This window comes from Callorhinus ursinus, unplaced genomic scaffold, assembly GCF_003265705.2.
Source record: "Callorhinus ursinus isolate GAN/ISIS: 27379988/994484 unplaced genomic scaffold, GSC_fseal_2.0 scaffold1041, whole genome shotgun sequence".
NCBI lineage: Eukaryota > Metazoa > Chordata > Mammalia > Carnivora > Otariidae > Callorhinus > Callorhinus ursinus.
In genome coordinates this window covers 1-13,843 of record NW_027398096.1, presented here as the reverse complement: position 1 = coordinate 13,843, position 13,843 = coordinate 1, and the positions used below count along the sequence as shown (strand labels likewise).

At 42.9% G+C, this 13,843-nt stretch overlaps 1 protein-coding gene across 1 annotated transcript; it reads left to right on the top strand.

Annotated features, from left to right (window-relative positions):
* Positions 1–352: 352 nt before the first annotated feature.
* LOC112814206 (putative NBPF family member NBPF5) lies at positions 353–13,546 on the top strand (the record flags this gene model as incomplete). The annotated part of the gene is made up of 6 exons (XM_073890583.1): positions 353–431; positions 6,770–6,902; positions 9,395–9,605; positions 11,517–11,613; positions 12,254–12,468; positions 13,495–13,546. Coding segments are annotated over exons 3-6 (542 nt in total), but the record flags the coding sequence as incomplete, so codon positions are not given.
* Positions 13,547–13,843: the final 297 nt, after the last annotated feature.

Sequence of the window (13,843 nt, the reverse complement as noted above, 5' to 3'; positions counted from 1 at the left end):
TCTTCACAGATTACCCTCTATTTGCTTGAGCGAAAAATGACTTTTCTTTTCTTAGAAACACCAAGGGTGCATGAGTGGCTCGGGCACTTAAGGGTCTGACTCTTGGTTTTAGCTCGGGTCATGATGTCATGGTAGTGGGGTCAAGACCCATATTCGGCTCCATGCTCAGCACAGGGTCTACTTAGTTTCTTTCTACCTTTATCTCCTCTCTGTTCTCCCAGCTCACACTTACTATCTCCAAAATAAATAAAATCTTTCAAAAGGAATGATGCCCCCCCCAATGCAGATTTAAACACCTCCTATGATGACTTTGATGAATAACAAGGTAAAGCAGCTTTTTTTTTTTTTAAACAGAGACCAGAATTGTAATTCAGGATGTCAGTGGAAGAGGCAAGTAACGTCCCATCATCTCAACATCTGAAAGTAAACAGGTAAAAGGAATGTATAGAATTATATGTCATGTACACAATGGTTCATTATAAACAAATTGGAATAAATCTATGTGTATATTGACTCGTGGGTCCTGTCAAAAAGGCAGAGCATTGGGAAAAACAAAAACAACAAACCATCCTGAAAGTCATTTGGGTAATTGGACTTCAAAAAACCATTAGACAAACATATATCAAACACATTTCAAGCTGTTTGTGAGCCACATTTTTGCCCTTCAAGAGTGAACTTTAGGAGAGACACCTAATACTGAATGGATGCTTTGGTTTCTTTGAGACATGTCACCTGAGCCACTGGGAATGTGACCTTGTGAGTCACACAGCTGCGCGAGCTTTACCTGACAGGATGTTAAGTTCAGTGCCTAAAGAGTTAACATAAATACGCTACACACACCAATCTTTACTTTAAGGAAAGATCATTTACTCTCTGTTGGGGGTATGAAGCTGACACAAAGGACTACAGATTCTGTTGCAGAATCAGGACCCGTGGCTTACAGTCTGATGGGAGTGGACACCTACTTCCGATTTGGAGTCGGAGCCATTGTCTCCTAAGGCAACTGAATCAGACAACCAAACTCCCTCAGTCTGCCACTATTAATTGTTTAAATGCTGTCGGTGTCACTTTATAATAGATCACATAGAAATAAGACGGATCAGACTGGGGCACAATTCATGGTATTCGATGGATATTTCATTGCACAGTGATGTAAATCTTCTGGCAGTACATCATGCTGGGAATAGATGATTGAAGACTAAATTACATAATAAGAGAGAACATTGGCCTCTAAATTTTGCAACTGTGGTATTGCAGCTAAACACAAGCTAAACTGGCAGCCTTACCAACTGAATGGTGACTCTCAAGGAAAGTTTATTAGTGAACATACACAACATTTCACATGCATTGGTCCATTAGACCCTGTACAATCTTCCCAACCAGACTTGATAGGGGTTGGGTTATTCCTTTTTCTTCGGCTGCTGAGAAATGTCCTTCTCACCTGGCAAATACCTAAATCTCCAAAGATATGTTCACTGCCAGATCTAGCTTGAATCTGAAATGCATTTGTTTGTATCAAGATATAACACCAATATATAAAACTCAACTGTGCTTTATGTGATCGCAATCCCTAACTGAAATGTGAAAAGTGATATCATTTATAATAGCATGAAGCATGAAATACTGAGGGATAGATCTGACTGAAAATCACAAAATATTTCACAGAGAAATGAATGAAACCAGAGAAAATGAAGAGAAATTCCTTATTCGTGGATTATAAGATTCAATACTGTACAAACCTTAATTTTCCCCATTTGATCAATAGATTCAATTCCATCTCTCACAAAATCTCAGCCTGTATCTTTGATAGGAAGTGACCAGTTTATTTTAAAATTCATTTAAACATATAAATGACCTAGTATAAACTTTTGGAGCACCTGGGTGGCTCAGTTGGTGAAATGTCTGACTCCTGATTTTAGCTCAGGTCATGATCTCAGGGTCCTGGGATCGAGCCACCTTCTGGCTCCATCCTCCTCAGGGACTCTGCTTGGGATTCTCTCTCTCTCTCTGCCTCTCCACCCCAAAATAAAGAAATAAATCTTTAAAAAAACGTATAATCTTTCAGCAAGTGGTAAAGTATAATCTTTTCAACACATGGATATGGATGACATATACGTGTGCATATGAAAATAAGTAAATACATAAAATTGGATCCATAACTCACACCACCCCGAAATTAGCCTAAAAGAGAGTAAGGGCCTAAGTAGAAACATTAAAATGTTAAAACTTTTACAAGAAAACATAGTAGAAAAATCTTTAGGAGCCCCTGCGTGACACAGTTGGTGGCTCATCTGACTCCTGATTTTGACTCAGGTCCTGATCTCATGGGTTGTGGGATCAAGCCCAGAGTTGGTTGTGCACACAGTGGGGAGTCTGCTTCAGTTTCTCTCCCTCTCTCCCTCTGTCCCGCACTTGCTCTCTTTCTGTCACTCTCTCTAAAATTAAATAAATAGAATCTTTTTAAACAAAGATTTTATTTGTTTATTGGAGATAGAGAGAACACAAGCAGAAGGGCAGGCAGAGGAAGAGGGAGAAGCATACTCCCTGCTGAGCAGGGACCCTGCCGGTGGGCTCAATCCCAGAACCCTGGGATCATGACCTCAGCTGAAGGCAGATGCATAATGAACCAAGCCTCCCCGGCTCCCTAGTAAATAAATCGTTAAAAAAATCTTTATAACATTAAGTTGGACAGTGATTTCTTTTTTTTAAAGATTTTATTTTTTTATTTGACAGAGAGAGAGCACAAGCAGGGGAGCTGCAGAGGGAGAGGGAGAGGCAGGCTCCCTGCTGAGCAAGGAGCCCGATGGTGGGCTAGATCCCAGGACTCTGGGATCCTGAACTGAGTCGAGGGCAAACACTCAACAGAATGAGCCACCCAGGAGCCCTGGGACAATGATCTCTTAGATATGACACCAAAATTGTGATTGATGAAAGAACAAATGGATACATTGGACTTAGTCAAAATTTAAAACTTTTGTTCTTCACAAGACATTGGTGAGAGGATGAAAAGTCAAGTCACACATAGGGAGAAAATATTGATAAATTATATATCTAATGAAGGTCTCCTAATAGAACACTGAAAGATCTCTCCAAAGACAATAGTAAGAAGGCAAACAATCCAATTTAAAAATGGGTAAAAGAAAAGTACCTGGGTGGCTCAGTTGGTGAAGCAGCTGCCTTTGGCTCAGGTCATTATCTCAGGGACCTGGGATCTAGCCCTGCCCCCCTCTGTCAGTCTTCCCACTGACAGGGGAGTGTGTTTCTCCTCTCTCTGCCCTCCCCACCCCACCCCACCCCCCCGCTCTTGCTCTCTCTCTCTCTCTTTCAAGTAAGAAAATAAGAAAATAATTTGGGTAAAAGATTTGTAGACAGTTCAGCCGAGAACATATATGGAAGGCATGTAAGAACATGACAAGGTCTACATCATTAGTCATTAGAAAAATGCAAACTTAAACCACTATCTGCCAATTACAATGGCAAAAATGAAAAGAATTTCCATTCCAAGTATTGGCAAAGATGTGTAGGAGCTGAAATTCTCATACACTGCTGATAGGAATGTTAAATTCTACAACTACTCTAGGAAATAGTTTGGAAATCTTTTTTTTTTCTTTTCAAGGTTGATTTCTTTGTGTGAGAGGGAGTGAAAGTGAGTGGGGTGAGGGGCAGAGGGAGAGGCAGAGGGACAGAATCTCAACTGGACTCCCCACTGAGCATGGAGCCCTATTTGGGGCTTCATCTCATCACCAAGGAGATCATGACCTGAGCCAAAATCAATGTCAGACACTTAACCGACTCAGCAACCCAAGCACCCCAACAGCTGCAACCTGCTTCAAAATATTAAACCTCTCTACCAAACCCCCTGGCATAGGCCACCACCATTCCACTCCAATGAAAAAAAAGAGTGATATATTCATGAAAATCTATTGATAGAAACTCTATTTTTAATTGCCATTCTAATCCATTCACATGTAAATGACCAAAAGAAGTTGTGGCATATCCAGTTCAAGGAATACTACTTGGTTTAGCAGAGTAATCTCTTCACATACATAACAAAATTGGTACAGATATTATTTTTTGCTCAGATAATTTTTCTGAGCAAAAAAAATATCAAAGCAAAATAATGTCCATAGCATATGATTTCAAAATATAAAAACTTAGGAAATGGAAATAATTCTATTGTAACAGAAAGCCAATCAGTGGTTTCCTGAGGTGGGAATGTGAGGGAGGAATTGGCCGGAGCACAAGGAAACTTTCTGGGGTGATAGATATATCCACTATGTGGGTGATGCATATATATGTTCAAACGGACTAAACTTTAGACTTTAATTATATACACTTTCTTGCTTGGAAATTATATCTCAATATGCCCGTTGAAACAGTTTAAATTACAAAAACAAAAAATTTCATACCCTGAAATTCAATAAATGATTTTATATTTTCCGAAAAGTTCAACCGTATGTCTTTGCAAGCTTAAAGTAGGCAATGGATTATTTCTTTGGATATGAAAATGAATTTATCTATCTTTATCTTTCTATAGGTAACTCTCGAAGAAAGACAACCTTAAGAGAACATAAAGGGAAGCCACAGTATAGAAGTATGTTTATGTCCTACAAAGGACCATTCTCTAGAATTAGATATCATATAGTCTGATAAGATAATGAACACAATATAATAATTGGTCAAAAGATTTGAATAGAAACTTCAGGAAACAAGATATGGGAATGGTTCATTAGCACATGAAAAGATGCACAATGCATCGGTCATGAGGGTAAAAAGTCAGTAGTGCAATGAGGTATCATTGCATATCTGTTGGTATGGCTAAAGTCAGAAAGTCTGAAATCTCACATAAAACACCTGGATGTCTCATATAGCTGTGGGAATGAAAAATAGTACAACCACTTTGAAAAGCTGACTTCCAGTTACTTATAAGATTAAACAAATACAAATCCTATGGATAGTCATTCCATTCCTAGGTATTTACACAATATGTCCACAGAATTATCAGCATATGAATGTGTGTAATAGCTTTATTATTATGCCCCAATTATGACTGCCCCAAACTGGAAGTGACACAAAAGTCCAGTGACAGATGAATGTATAAACAGGGACGAAACACTTGAAATCCTACCCAGCAATAAAAATGTCATGAAGTATTGGTGCATGTAGGAATATGGATGAATTTATTTTTTTCAAGATTTTATTTCTTTATTTGATAGAGCAAGAGAGCACAGGTGGGGGGGTGGCAGACAGAGGGGGGGAAGCAGGCTCCATGTGGAGCAGAGAACCCCACATGGGGCTTGATCCCAAGATCCTGAGATTAAGACCTGAGCTGAAGGCAGACGCTTAACTGACAGAGCCACGCAGGTGCCCTGGAATATGGATGAATTTTAAAATCATTGCACTGCACTGTATGATAGAAAGCAGATATAAAAGAGGATATATATGTATTTCCAGTTATATGAAGTTGTTAAAACTGCAATGATCTCTAGTATTGTTGGTTCCCTGGGTGTGAGGCTGGAGGCAGTGATGGACCGCAAAGGGGCACAAGGGAAGTTGTGAGGTAGTGGAAATGCCCTGTATCTTGACTGTAACAGAACTTTCATATGACCTCACTGATATGAGGAATTCTTAATCTCAGGAAAAAACTGAGGGTTCCTGGAGTGGTGGGGGGTGGGAGGCATTGGGTGGCTGGGTGATAGACATTGGGGAGGGTATGTGCTATGGTGAGCACTGTGAATTGTACAAGACTGATGAATCACGGATCTATACTTCTGAAAAAATTAATGCAATATATGTTAAGAAAAAAAAAGAAGAAGATAGGAGGGGAAGAATGAAGGGGAGTAAGTCGGAGGGGGAGACAAACCATTAGAGAGGATGGACTCTGAAAAACAAACTGAGGGTTCTAGAGGGGAGAGGGTGGGGGATGGGTTAGCCTGGTGATGGATATTAAAGAGGGCACATTCTGCGTGGAGCACTGGGTGTTATGCACAGTGAATCATGGAACGCTACATCAAAAACTAATGATGTAATGTATGGTGATTAACATAACAATAAAAAATTATTTAAAAAAAATAACTGTATGCTTTAAAGCCATGCAGTCTATTGTACCCAAATTATACCTTAAGGAAGTTGATTTCACAATCTATTGTACCCCTCCGCAGGGACAATTAGTAGTGAGAAAATGAAATTCAGTAAAACGCAATAGAGATTAGCATCCAAAATTATTAAATGCTTATGAATATATAAAAATGAAGCAGACCCAAGAGCCCTAAAAACTATTGCTGTGAGAAATTGAAGAAGTCTAGTAAACAGAGAAATAGGTAGCATGTTCATTGATTGCAAGACTCAGTTCTGTTAGGATAACAAAGTAACATTATTTTGGTAAATATTGCTGTAGATATTTGTGAAGAAAATGACAAACCAATTTTAAAATGTATATGAAGGGACGCCTGGGTGGCTCAGTCGGTTAAGCGTCTGCTTTCAGCTCACGTCATGATCCTGGCATCCATTCATTAAAATGCAAAGGCCATCTACAGACCAGAAATGATTATTTTCAATGTATGTATCTGACTAAACACTCATCCATAATATGTCAACAACTCTTATAAATCACAAAGAAAATGAGAAACAACCTAGTGTATTAATGAGCAGAAATATTTTAAAAGGCCCATCCCAAAAAAGATATCCAAATGATTAATAAGCATATGAAAACCCAATAGGATATCTGCGAGATTGGTTTCTTTCTTTTTCTTTTCTTTTTTTTTTTTAGTGGACCCCGACACAGGGCTCCAATTCGCGACCCTAAGATGAAGACCTGAACTGAGATCAAGAGTTGGATGGTGCCCCCAGAAATGGTTACTAATGCACCCTCCTCTGTTCACTAGATACGTGGCCTTGGGGAGGTTTGTAATCTTCCTGAGTTCTTGTTTTTTTTTTTTTTCTTTTCTCATCAGGAAAATGATAGCATCTTAATAATAAGATAGTTCATTGGATTCATTACGATCACCCGGAAGTTTACATGAACTGTACTTTTTGCTAAGAATGTATTGACCTTGAATTCTCCTTTATACATCTTTAAAAGCACAGACAGACAGTTGGCAAGGAATAGACAAGTTGTTCTAAAATTTCACATTTCTAGAGAGAAATCATATATATAATAGAAAATTGGAGAGGAACAAATTTTTATTGAACAACTTTCCCAATACCCTGAAGCATGTCTACTTTCCATTAAGACCGGAGATGAAAGTCCTGACTAGGTCCAACTCCTGCAGTCTTCTTGGTCTGGAGGGGTCTGAGAAAGTCCATTCTAGACCTAGAAAGATCTGGACTCCTGGACAAGTGTTCCTCAGAAAGATAATCAACTACTTACCTCTAAAAGCCCTGAGCAATCTGTGAAACTGTGGGTGAGGTTCAGACCAGCTCAACTCTATAAGCAGGACTCTCCCCTGAATCAAAGCTGGAATATTGATAGATATCATTTCCAAAATCTCTGGTATAGGCCATGGCATGCTCCATAGGAGAGAAAACAGGCACATGAATATCAATTGAGAGAAATAGCAATCAACACACAAGAGCCATTATTAAATAATGTCCACCCCCACTACAACCCAGGAAAGTTCTCATTCAAAAGCCATGTTTTAAGGAATATGTAGTTAGAAATCTTCACGATTTGGGGCTAGAAGCCAGTTTCTTAAATGGACAAGCAACTCTGAGAATAAATAGATAAGCTGGATTTCATCAAAATTAAAAGCTTTTTGTTTCAGAGGACACTATCAAGGAAGTGAAAAGACAATGCATGGAATGGGAGAAATTTGCAAATTGTATATCTGATGGAGGTCTGCTATCTAGAATAAATTAAAAAAACAAACCCTTACAACTAAGCAGTAAAAGACAGCCAATTAAAAAATGGGAAGAAGAGTTTGAGTCGACTTTCTCTAAAGGATAAGAACAATCTAACAACAAATACTTGAAAAGGTGCTCAATAACATTAGTCATTAGGAAAATACAAATCTAAAGCACAGTGTGATCCCTCTTCCCCCCACTAGTATGACTTAAAAAAAAAAAAAGATAATACATGCGTTGGGAAGATTGTAGAGAAATGGAATTCTTACACCTTCCTGGTGGGAATGTCAAATGGTGTAGTTGCTTTCCTTTGAAAAAGAGTTTGGTAGATTCTCAAAAAGTTAAATAGAGGGTACATATGACCTAGCAATTCCACTCCTAGGTATATAGCTAAGAAAACTGAAAATATATGTGAACATAAGGGGAAAAGAAGACTACATAACACATAGATGCAGGAAGAAGAATACAGAGAGAGTTAGAATAGAAAACAGTTTCATAATGAATTGCATAAATTAACTTTGGTTTTTCCCCTGTGTTGTGTGTGTGTGTGTGTGTGTGTGTGTGTGTGTTTTGCTTTAAAGAAAGTTTCCTTTACTACATATTGTAAATGGAGGAAGATCCAAATAAATTTAAAAGCTTGTCAAATACAAAGCAAACAAAGATAACGAAAGTGCTAGCATGCTTCTCTTGTGTTTTTAATGCACAGAGGAAAAAATAAAACACTAAAAGACACAGGGAAGAACATCATGACAGTTTAAGACATTGGAATCTATCCCTTATTATAAAAGCCTTAAGATCTGTTTGCCCTTAAAGGCAAGTGGGATGAGTTCATGACAGCCCTAAGAAAACCTGTTGGGAGGGGTGACTGAGCGGTTCAGTTGGTTGAGCATCTGACTCTTGGTTTAGGCTAGGGTCATGATCTCACGGATGGTCAGATTGAGCGCTTTGTCCCACTCTCTCCCTCTACCCACCCCCCATTCTCTCTCAAATAAATGAAGATGAACAAAACAGTAAACTACTTGGGAAACTATTTCTGCCTTGGTGATTTATACACACACAAAAATGAACAATCAGAACTATGCTGAGATAATTTTTTAGAAAGAGATGGGAACTGTGGTATCAGCACAAGGGTAGACAACAATTGAGAGTGGCCAGTGAGGGGTGGTTCCCATCAGTGGGGACCTTCGGGGGGACCGGGCAGTCTTGTGTATCAGCACGGCCTTGGCAACTGGAAGGCAGCAGCTCCCCAGGTTCCATGTCATCTCGGATGTTCCAACTCTGTTATTTCAAGTGCAGACCGTTACCTGGCATTCTGAGTGCTCCCTCTGTCATTCCGGTTGGAGTGTGAGCTAGGGGCAGTGCCTTTAGCTTTCAGCTGTGGTATCTTGAACCTTGGTTTTGTGGTTCCTGAATCTCAGGTGCTGTGGGGTGTTGTTCAAATTGTTCCCAACAGTAAGTAAAGACTTCCTGTATCCTCACCCCTCAGTCCTGATGAAACCTACTTGATTTCACTGGTTTTTAACCATCCTGTGTTTGGGTTTCTTCTCCTCAGTCCCCAGCTCTACCTCCTCGGCCACACGTCACCATGGCAGCACCTCTTGGCCCTCTGTCTGATCCAGGGGCAGAAATCAGCCTCCTGGAAATCAACCAGGAGCTTCAATCCCAGCTGGAAAAAAGCAAGCAGGACTTCCGAGACCTCAAGGAGAAATTCCTTATATCCGAAGCTACTGCCTACTCCCTGGCCAACCAGCTGCAGAAATACAGTAAGTCCTACAAGATCAGGGCCACCAAAGACATGTCTGTCTGTATTCCTTCTGAGAAACTAAAAACCTCTCCAGATGCTGTCTTCTCTCTCCCAATGTCACATAAATTTCATTCTGACCACAATCCGGGAAATGTAGAAGTGGGTATTTTATCCTCAGTTTGCTGAGGATGGGAAAACTGAGGACAAAGAGGTTAACAGTGACATGTCAGGTGGGGTTAGAGTTAACATCCCAGTTCCTGCTTCCTGGTGCGGACACAGAAACGCCTGGTCCTCTCAGGATGGTCTCTGTGCTGTATCAGATCCTGCATGACTGCAGGCCTAAGTGTCAGGGACTAAGGAACTCTCTCAGGTCCCGCTTCTCTGAGGTCCCATTGGTAAAGCACCAAGTTAGTTACACTGGGGAAACATCCTGATGGCACACCCGGGGGCGAGAGGGAGGGTAGCAGGTGACACTACCTGCTTTCAAGGAGATGGAAGTGGTAAGTGGAAAGTGGAAAGAAGGTCTCCTTTCCCCCTAAAACTGTGGTATCTGTGAGTGATGCCATCCACACAGTGACTCCCCTTGTGAGAGGGAACCGGTGCAGAGCCTCTGCTTCCTGAGTCCACGGAGGCCATTTGATACCCAGTGGCAAGGGTGAGGGTGTTTCAGGGAACATCACGGTCTCTCCCTGAGCTGGGGACCTTCAGACATGCAGGATGGCCAGCAGGTCCAGGCCTGGGCCAGGAGACATGTGGCCAAGTGAGAAGGAGGGTGAGTGGGGGAGACCACAGCCCCGGGAACCAGCCAAGCCAGGGTGTGGGGCAGGCCTTCCCCCACAGTCAGCCTGAAATGGGGAGCTCAGCTGCCTGTTCATTAGGAGGGGCCTGCGCTGGCAGAAGGAGTCATGAGAACGGGGCACGTGCACAGCCCAGCGATAGGAAGGAATCCTGACAACTCCCAGCCCGCATTTTTGTGATTTTCTCACAATTTGCTTTCAATAGAAAAAGGGGAGATGTAATTAAAAACGAATGATGCAGAGAAAAAAAAACTGAGGCATGCTTTTTACGAAAGGGAAGAGATGATGAGCTTTCAGGGAAGGACAAGCAGTTTTGTTTACAACTTTCCTGAAAATCATCACATAAGTGTGGGAAATCAGTTGTGAAGATGATGCAAACAGCTATCACCTGAGGGCGTGGGGTGGCGGTAACACAGCACAGGGGAGAAAAGCATGGGTTGTAGGTCAGTCAGCCTGGGCTAAATCCATGGTGCCCAACGTCCTGTGCCTCAGTTTCCTCCTTGTTAACCTGTTAGTGTTGTGGGACCTACTTCTCTGAGTCAGAATGAATACTGAGTAATTTCTTGTAACGCTCTAAGAGCAGAACCTGGAACTGTGTAACTCTGTTCATCATTCTACTGCTTCTCATAACACAAACTGTATTAGGATTGGGCCATATTCCTCTCCGGTGCTTCTGGTTTTATGCATTGTGGTTTCCACAAGTGTAACCGGATGAATTTTTACCTTTGAGATACTTGTTCAGTATAGAAATCCCAGCTCAGGGGACCCACCAGTCCAGTAGCCCTGGGGGCCTTACGTCATGTCCCTGCTTAGTGTTTCACTTAGGAGTCTCCAAGGCTTGCTAGAGTGACCATGATCAGGGGAACCCGAATTCTGACTCTACCAAATACCAGTTCATCACCGTGTCCAGTTCCTCTCTGTGCCTTGGGGCTGTTCTTTCCTGGGCTCTGAAACAGGGAGTAATCGACTGCCCTGTAGTTGGGAGGCTGAGGAATGCGATGTGGAGCTCCCAGCGCAGAGCCAGGTGGCCGGGGTTCCAGTTGTCCTGGGATGGACCCTGCCTCGTCCCTTGAAGGCAGCGAGCACAGCAGCATGTCCAGCTTTCCCCTGAGGCAGGCGTCTCTGTTTCTCAGAGTGTGAAGAGTCCACCGACCTCATCGAATCCGTGCTGGGAGAGAAGGTGCAGTTTGAGAAGGGGAAGCAGGCAGACACGGTGGCTGAGAAGCTCAGGTAAGGAAGGCTCTATGTGGGAGGCTGCACGGACGCTGTGGGCATCTTTGACTTGGGGCAGCAACAAGTCTGGGCCAGGAAAGGGCAGAAACGTCATGGCAGGCACGTGACCCAAATATTTCTAAAACAACTAAGACAACAGTGATTGGTAAATGATGGACTCCAATGATTCAAAGTCTCGCTCTCTCTTTGGAAAAAAATATCAAAGTCCCTAAGTTCAAGGGAACAGTTCGTGGCTTTTAGCACATTCACAGTGTTGCGAGATCACCACCTCACTTACCTTTCACAGAGTCATGACCTGGCTGACCACAGCTTGAGCCTGCCATTCTCCTGAGCTCACCAGTTCACACCAGCTCTACTGAACATGCTTCTGTGTCTGGCGCTGTGTCCTTTCACTGCACGCTGTGCTGTGTGTAGTTTTCCAGGGAAACGGGTGTCCCCGAAGTTAGCAGCTGAAGGGACATCTCTCTGGCATGTGCTTAGGAGAACCCCTGGCTCTGTTTACAGAAGGAAAAGGTGTAAGGGATGTGCAGGGTTCACGGCTCCTTTGGGGAAATTCTGCCAGAAATCATCACGAAAGATCTTATTGTCTGTTGTTCAACTCTTTGCATTTTAAAATTTTCTCTCTGCCCTGCCTTAGGCTATGTCATACCCTCATTAAAGACCAGGCTAAAGAGCTGACCCGTTTGTATCAGAAGTTACGGAAAGGGAAAGACGTTTCCCAACTGCTCAATAAGCTCCTCGAGGACCTCCTCACCCATGATGACCCTGAGCATTCCCAAGGGCAGGGCTTCCAAGAGCAACTGGCTGAGGGGCGCAGGCTGGCCAAGTGCCTTGCCCGAAAGCTCAGCCCAGGTAAGGCGGCCACCGGCCCTGATGCCCGGAGCTGCGCCAAGGCCCTGGGCTCACAAGAGACTCCCCGCCTGGCCTCACGCCGTGTGCAGCAGCCCTCCTGGGTTCCCCATCGCAAGTGGGGCCATGAGAGAACCAGGAGTGGAAGGTGGTAACAGAGAGCAGAAATGCACAGTGTGGAGGAAATAGTGCTCCATGTGTCTGCTTCCTCCCTGAGGGAATGCAGCCTTTGGAGCAGGAGGCAGCCTCCACCAGTCTTTGAGCCAGAGAGCAAAATGTGACAGGAGGATGCTTGTTAGTGTGCAAGGATCCCTGCACTAAGTGGGAGGTTCCCAGGGTCAGCGTGGTCTGTATGAATTATGGGTGAGAAAGTGAGTTTTACTTTCTCCATATCTGTCTCCTCATCTGGAAAGTATATCAAATAACCTGTTGATACTGTAGTGATCAGATAGGGAAAATTCATGAATGCATGTCAGGAAAAAATAATGCTCCTGACTGTGTGGAGTTGGATGAGGTCCTTGATGCAGTAGGACTTGGAGGTGGGAGTGCTGTTTAGACGGGACCGCTTTTCGTAGACGGATGTCCCCTTGATAACACTGAAGCCCACGTGGGGGCCCATGAAGTCCCCGATGGAGGGATGTGGGACAGAGTGGTTGTCCTGTCGTGAGGGCAAGGAGGCGGCTCTGTGTGAGAGCTGTGAACCCACAGAGAGTCTGTGGCTGTGGTGGGACCTGTGGCACTCTGCAAGACACGGTGCAGAAATGAAGCTGACAAGCATTCCCTGATATGGACAACAAGAACCGGTAGAACCTGTTGCCCAGGTTCAGTGATGCTGATCCTCAGAATCAGAGACACACTGCCTGACGCATCAGAAATCCATGCCACAGCAGTTCTTAAGTACAGTGCCCTAAACTCAGTAGAATACCTAGTCATTCATAGACCCTTAAGTCTCCAGGGACATAAAAGCCACTGTGTTTATGGTGGTGATGTGGGAAACAGCTGATGGGACATTTCTGAATTTATTTGCAGAAAATTATGAGGATGAGGAGGATGAAGAAGAACAAGGAACCCTCACTCCCAGGTGACAATGAAAATTCTGGAACCAATAATGTGTGGGTCAAAATGCACAGGGTCTCAGAAAGTAAAGTAAGGTCAAGAGAGTGACAGATGTCAGATGCAAGATTAAGCAAAACTGCAGATGGTCCCCAAAGGATGGCCGTTTTGGCTTGGTTGCCTGTTGTCTCTGTGGTATTGTAAGACCGAGATGAATTCACCAGCCTTAGGATTCCCCGTGGGGACAAAAATACCCATTCTTTCCTGTAAATGGACACCGGGAGGAGATGCATATCTACTTCCTACACAGTTCTCTAAGGTCCTT